The sequence below is a fragment of the Homalodisca vitripennis genome, chromosome 4 (genome assembly GCF_021130785.1).
Source record: "Homalodisca vitripennis isolate AUS2020 chromosome 4, UT_GWSS_2.1, whole genome shotgun sequence".
NCBI classification, from domain to species: Eukaryota; Metazoa; Arthropoda; class Insecta; order Hemiptera; family Cicadellidae; genus Homalodisca; species Homalodisca vitripennis.
The window spans coordinates 106,832,480-106,840,373 of NC_060210.1; the positions used below are offsets into that span (position 1 = coordinate 106,832,480).

Below are 7,894 nucleotides of genomic sequence, written 5' to 3' on the forward strand. Positions count from 1 at the left end.
CCTCTTATTTTTCCTACTCTTGTTTATTATCTATACTTAAGCAATAAACCCCCAAATTTTGGGTTAAGTTAATGAAAGCAGACTCCACGAAGGTTATAATATTCGGAAAATGTACCGTTGACCACCAAGTTTTACGCACCCTGCATTCGTGAACTAAAGCGTGAAATTGAGAATGATTTTAATTGGTCAGCCGCAGTTTTAGATGAACAATGTAGTGACAAACACTGTCAAATGTCTTATCGACATCCAATTACGCAACTTGAAGCTGAAGCTGACACAATGTCGATCACTTTTCTAAGAAGATATCACTTAAACTATTATGACGTCTCAGCACAGCCATAGTCTCAGCTCAAGCTGATCACAGCCGCCTCCTAAAAACACTGGTCCTAAATTAGATCCAACTATGTCTATCGGCCCTGACGTGATGCTGATAGGTCCATGATAATGACGTTTTAATGAGTTATCAGCGTCAATACAGCAAACTAAGTTAATCAATTCTTATCTAACGATTAAATGTCGAGAATATTTGCCATTTGTTTAGATGTAAAGATAATATTTCCCCCGGTGGCCATTGTTATCTGTGAAACGTTTAAATTAATTAATTGCAACGTTTCATCACTTAGTCTTGCTGTTAATAAAACATTGATATTTTAAAAGACTAAATATCGATACTATCAATTATTAAATATCGAGTATGTAATTTAACTTGCGTAAGACAATACCATATAAACTATGAGAGAGTGTAAGTCATTTTGTGAAATTAATTATAGGATGCAGTTGTACATTGATCCACAGCAAATTGTAATTGAATCTAAATTAATTGGTTTAAAATACATTTTATGGAAGTGAATTATACAATATCAATGTGTATAATATTATTTGTAGCTATACTTTAAATGCATTACATTCTATTAGATTGTTGGAAGGAATGTTTCATAGCTGATCTATTCATGAAAGTTATTGTTGAAAAACAGTAAAAATAAAATTAGTGCAATGTTGCAGAATTTGTTGTGAGCTATTTTAATGTCATTGAGTGCTAACTTAAATATTGTGGACGGTTTGTTTTCACCATAGGTTCAATTTAGTGATTATTATTCAGATAATCATTTATAATATAGTGTAAAGTACAGTATGCTCTTTAAAAATCGAATAAAACTTCGGAAAACTCTGGTTACACTTTCCAAATTTCTTTTAAACTAAACGGGTATTTATCCCCGAAATGATTTGTTATTCACTTCTCTTCGATGTAAAAACTAACCCCTACCAAATACAAAATTTAAATGTAAGATCTGCTGCAGATTAAATTAATCTAATTGATTTATTTAATTAATCTAATTGATTATCAAATCAGATTTAACATAAAATGTAAATATAGTGCATATGGCGGCCAAGCAGAGCAGTTGTCTCTATCGAGCTCCCATCTAAACTTAGTTTATTGTTATGTAAAGTGAGTTTCAGTACACTGTTGTGTTTTATTTTGATACAGGAGGCTATTCAAATTAATTACGCAGTTAGATATTGGATAATTGCCTTGTGTAAAGTGAAGTGTTATACTTGGACTGGAAGCCTACTACAACATAACCTCAAAATGTCGACCTGTTCAACTTGCAGTAAATCAATCACAAGAACCCAGCTAAAGATTCAGTGTAATGATTGTTCAAAACCATTTCATGCTGTGTGTGAAAAACTTAGTAAGGTGGATGTCGAATTTTTCACGGGTGATGGAGGTGCAGTGTGGCGGTGTGCACCTTGTGCGAAGGAAAGGCGGACCAGCCTACGTTTAGAGTCTAGCCTAACACAAGGCTCTTTGACCTTGGAGGATGTTATGAAGGCGATACAGGACCTCAAGGCTCAGCAGGTACAATCTTGTAAAGATTTCAATAACTCTTATGAAGCCTTAAACTCTAAAGTAGATGATAGCCTAAAAGTGAATACAGACCTCTCTGAAAAGTTAAGTAAGTTTATTACTACAATAGAGAGACTAGAATCAGAAAATGTGCAGCTCAAAGTAAAACTGCATGCCCTTGAGTCTAGGCTGGAAGAGCAAGAGCAGTATACAAGAAGGAATTGTATTGAAATACAGGGTGTCCCTGTGAGAAATAATAATGTAATGGACACAGTCAAGGATGTTGGCAAAGCTCTTGGGATGGAGATCAAGGAGGAGATGATAGATGCTTGCCATACATTGGGCAAGAGGAAGGATGCTGAGGGACCTCCGGGAATAATTGTAAAATTTGTACGGAGGACTGATGCTGACAACCTTTTAGCAAAACGCCGAGCCAAGGCCCAATTCTCAACTAGACATCTCAACCTGGGAACTGACAACCCTGTTTACCTGAACGAGTCCCTGACGCCAGCGAGGAGGATGCTCTTGAAAAAGGCACGAGACTTTCGACGGACCAACGGATACAAGTGGCTCTGGGTGAGAGGAGGCAAAATCCTGATGAGAAAAGAAGACAACGGACCAGTAATAAATGTGAAATGCCAGTCTGACCTTGATAGCTTGTAAGTACAGTATTTATGTAAATAGTATAAATAGGAAAATAATTGAGTTTAGTTTTTATTGTTTGTTTATTTTTTAGGTTCTGGGTAATTTAGACCAAAAAAATGGGTTAGTTGTTTTGCACCTAAATATTCGTAGCCTTAGAGCAAATTTTGATTCGTTTTTGGTTGAGATGTCCTTGTTTTCGTATTTACCGAAAATAATTATCCTGTCGGAAGTTTGGATTTCTGAGACAGAAAAAACATTGTATTCAATTCCTAATTATAGTTTAATTTTGCAAGCAAATGAAAATTCTAAGTCTGGTGGCATAGCTGTATTTATTAATGATAGCATATCAAATTTTGTAAGATATCCGGTGAGATTTGTGTCAGCTGATGTAATTGATTTTTCTATTGATGTTATGGGGACAAATTTTCATATTATTGCTGTGTACAGACTACACAGTCATACTGCTAATGTATTTGTCAATGAGCTGCAAACTTACCTACGAAAAAACCATATTAGAGCTTGCAAAAACTTAATGCTGATAGGAGACATGAATATTAATTTATTGGATAAGAACAATTTAGTCATAGATGAGTACAGAACAGTATTATCGGAGAACGGAATGGAATCTTTTATTAACGAACCAACTCGCATAACTGAGCGGTCTCAAACATGTATTGACCACATTTATATACGCATACATAATAGAAAAAATATTGAAATTGCAACAGAAGTTATAGAAAACGGCATAACAGATCATTGTATGACAGGTGTTTGTTTACTTAGCAGTGCACCAGCTGCAGATAAGTCTAAGATCAATGACACTCCCACCTATCGCATCAACAATGATGAGCTACTTAGATTATTAGATAATGCTGATTGGAGCAATGTTTTTGATACGAGAGATGCCAATGTGGCCTACAACCATTTTCATGAAACCTTTAATACTATAATTGAACAAAGTAAATATTCTGTCGTTTATGAGAAACAAATCAAGAGATTAAAACCTTGGATTAGTACAGAAATATGTAAAAAGATCAACACTAGAAATCGTCTCTGGAAAAAATTTAAAAACAATCCAAATAATGAACAATACTGCAACACTTATAAAGAATTTAGAAATAATTTACAAATAGAAATAAGAGATCTTAAGGATAGATATTATAAAAATTTGTTTGAAGAAAATCAGGGAAATTCCAAGGGGACTTGGAGGGTTTTAAACGAAATTACTGGCCAGAAGACTAAATATCCATCTCCCATTATATTGGAACTGCCCAACCTAAAGATAAGTGATCCGCAGGAGGTTGCAAATGAATTTAATAACTACTTTCTCTCAGTGGCGAAAAATATGTGTAATGATATTAAAAAGCCCGATAATTTCAGTAAAAGTCCTTTGAAGAATAGTTTTGAGCAAACAAGAATGACTCATTCCATGTTTTTGACGCCTGTAACTGAAAATGACCTTTCAAAAATCATTCAATCATTAAAGAGTAACACTGCACCTGGCATTGATGGAATGAGTTCTAAATTGTTGAAAGAAACTTATAAAAAATATGTACATGTGCTAGTTTACATTATTAACCTAACTTTTGAAACAGGAGTATTTCCAGATAAACTGAAAGAAGCGGTCGTAATTCCAATCCATAAGAAAGATTCAAGGTCAATGTGCAGCAATTATAGACCAATATCCCTTCTATCCACAATGTCTAAAGTATATGAGAAAGCAATTAAAGAGAGGCTTATTTCGTATTTAGACCTAATCCAGTTCTTTAGCAAAAATCAATATGGTTTTAGGAAAGGAATCAGTACTGAAGTAGCAATCGTTGACTTTATGGAAAAAGTTTCACATGGTATAAATAATAATGAAAAGGTTACAGGGTTGTTTTTAGATATTGCAAAGGCATTCGATACAGTTAATCACGATATTTTAATGAAAAAGTTACATGATTGTGGTATAAGAGGAATCGTCTATAAATTATTTGAAAGCTATCTGAAAAATAGAAGGCAGAGTGTTAGGGTAAATGGCCATTTAAGTGGTTTTGGAATTATACATTGTGGTGTTCCTCAGGGTTCGGTGCTCGGTGCAATATTGTTTCTAATATATATAAATGATCTCTGCAATGGTAAATTCAAAGGGCAAATTATATCTTTTGCCGATGATACAGCCCTAACCTACATTTCTAATGACATTAATATAATAGAGTATCAAATTAAATCTGATTTAGACTGTCTTGGATGGTGGTTCATTGAAAATCATATGATACTGAGTGCTGAAAAAACTAAATACGTCAACTTTGGCCTAAGAGGAAACGAAGAATTTATCAATGGAATTACTTATAAGTGCCCTGATTGCTTAACTGAGGCTAATGAGTGTGCATTGTACTGTAAAGAAATATGTGGAAGTCAGTCAATAAAATATCTTGGAATTATTCTTGACTCTGATCTCAGTTGGAAAACCCACATTATGACCCTCAAAAATAAAATAAATAACATATTGAGAATATTTTATTTTGTTAAAAATCTGTGCAATGGGGCTACTTTGAGAATGTTGTATTTTTCTTTAATTCGATTTTAGCAGACTACAATATGGATTAATAAGCTGGGGTGGGACTTATGTCACAAACTTAAAACCATTGATAGTATTGCAAAAAAAGTTTTTAAGGATAGTATGTAAAAAACCACCTGACCACCCATCATCTCCTTTATTCTGTCATCAAAGAATTTTCAATTTGAGGCAGTTATATGTTTTCAAAGTATTGAAATTGTTTTTTGTTAAAAGCCGAAACTGTAATTCAATGGTTGTATATAAACAGAAATTACGAAGCTCAAATGATCTCTATGTTCCGAAGCCGAAAACGACCTTTTTCACTAAAACATTTTGCTTTCTTGCTCCAAAGTTTTATAATAAGTTACCTAACAATATTAAAGAAGTAAATAGTTTGAATTTATTTCATAAACTAGTCAAAAACTGGGTTTTGGAAATAGAGAGTATTGAGTCTCTCTTGTTCAATATTGTCACTTAGTCATGATGTATGTGAGATTTTATTTAAAGCCCTATCATGATTGTTTATAAGTATATTGTATTGTATATTGATTGACTAATTGTATGTACTATGAAATAAGAAAACTTCGTCTTACCGTAGACTAAATTCTCACAGCACAACCACTGCACTTATCAAACATCCAAATTTTAACTAATCACAACACACTATAACACTCAAAACACATCACATAATCATATAATGTATCACATAATTTTAGGTTATTATGCATTATCTACTCAGGACAGGTTGTGAACAGTTTGAGGTTGACGGTTCCAAAATAATTATCTTATCTATCAGCTGCTGATTTCTCAGTATGGTCAGGGAAAGATGGGGAGGGAACAAATCTTATTGAAGTTACGTAGAAGAACTATAATTTATGTTCACACAAAGCTTTTATTTTGTACTTTCGAAATTAAACATGTTCCTTTTCTATTCCTGTTTATTATTCTCTACAAATAGATCTTTAATTCTGTAACCAATTTAGCCTATAACAAGATGTAATTTTAAGCTTGTGGTGTACCAACTGTATCTGAGTTTAGATTATTTAATAAATTTTGTTTCTTTGATTATTTTGTAATAACTTTCTGCTACCGCTTTTACAATGTAAATTGAATGTGTAATTCTCCAATCAGGCTAAGCCTTGGAGATTTCTCTTTCTCTTTCATACAAAACTATTGGTTAATGTACATAGTGTATCTATTTTATTTGTTATTTGTCTAATTTTAAACTATAGTCTTAAGTTTGTAATCAAGGACAGACTGGTATTATGAATGAATTGTGTATACATAGGCCTATATATGTAAAATGTAAAAGAAAGAAAAAAAAAAAAAAAAAAAAAAAAAAAAAAATATACCGTGCAATATGTCTCTTAGCATTGTAAAGTATTAAAAACAATAAATACATTCCAGACCCATTAGCAAGAGTACATTAATTGAATAAATAGTTGCAGAGAAAGGTGATAATTGCTCTAAAAGCCTAATTTGATGGTGATTATGCTGCTAATAATTAAACTAATTAGTGCAGAGAGGTGGTGTCGACACCTCTTTGTCCGCTTGCCTGTCACACATCGTATGTCACAACGTTAAATCCTGACATGACATATCCCTCTGACACACGGTCTGGATTCTGTCCGAGTTCAATTTTATAATCTTTCTTTATCGTGATGGTTGTTTCTTATTTTACTTCAATTTTCGTATCCGATGGGATATTAAGTGTCAATTTTAAGTGACGACGAGATATTACTAAGAGATTAGAAGTCATCAAAGAAAAAAACTTTCTATATCGTGATGGTTGTTTCTGATTTTACTTCAATTTTCGTATCCGATGGTTGATATTAAGTGTCAATTTTAAGTGACGACGAGATTAGAAGTCACCAGAGAAAAAAACTTTCTTTATCGTGATGGTTGTTTCTTATTTTACTTCAATTTTCGTATCCGATGGTTGATATTAAGTGTCAATTTTAAGTGACGACGAGATATTAATAAGAGATTAGAAGTCATCAAAGAAAAAAAACTTTCTTTATCGTGACTGTTGTTTCTTATTTTATTTACTTCAATTTCCGTATCCGATGGTTGATATTAAGTGTCAATTTTAAGTGACGACGAGATATTACTAAGAGATTAGAAGTCACCAGAGAAAAAACTTTCTTTATCGTGATGGTTGTTTCTTATTTTACTTCAATTTTCGTATCCGATGGTTGATTTTAAGTGTATCAAGTATAGAAAAACATAATATGAGGAAAAAGTTACATTATTATTTAACTCTTTTGGTAACCCCTTTTTGACCCCCACCTAAACTATCGATTTCTTCCTCAGGGAAAATTACTCTGTTGATTTCACGGAAAACCCGGATGGTGCGTTTATACAATGAAACAAGCCTCTTGGTAGATATAAAATATAACTCCACATTTTTGTTTGAAAAAGGTTACATTCCAAAGGCTTTTAGAATATATCTGGCCCCAGTCCTTTCCTTATTAAAGTGTCTCCTAAACAGTAAAAATAAGATAATATCCATGTTCGGAATTACAATCTTCAAATGTCATGGTTTCGAGTCATTCCCGTTTTAAGGGATTCTATAAGTGTTCGATTATGAATAACAGCATAAGGTTGTACTTAAACTTAAAAACACACTATTCAGCCTACTTGAAAACAGCAACTACGTTATGAATGGTAATCATTCCAAGTTACATTAAAAGACCCATCACTGTATTCAACCAAATGAGCCTCGACCATAGAAATCTAAGTTTCTTGTGTTCTCTCGCAGGCCCAAGACATCTGACTAAAGACTCTCCTAATTGGAATAAAGTTCCCAAAACATCGCTTGAACCACCCAACATGCTGCAATTGAAGAAATGAGACCGGAA

The 7,894-nt window shown here is 33.1% G+C and overlaps 1 protein-coding gene across 1 annotated transcript; it reads left to right on the forward strand.

Moving 5' to 3' along the window:
• The first annotated feature begins 1,588 nt into the window (after positions 1 to 1,588).
• LOC124361149 lies at positions 1,589 to 2,509 on the forward strand. Its single transcript, XM_046815190.1, has one exon. The coding sequence runs from the start codon at positions 1,589 to 1,591 to the stop codon at positions 2,507 to 2,509; it is 921 nt and encodes a 306-aa protein (XP_046671146.1).
• The last annotated feature ends 5,385 nt before the right edge of the window (positions 2,510 to 7,894 follow it).

Coding starts and splice junctions, on each gene's coding strand:
- LOC124361149 (XM_046815190.1), top strand. CDS start 1,589: ATGTCGACCTGTTCAACTTGCAGTAAATCAATCACAAGAACCCAGCTA.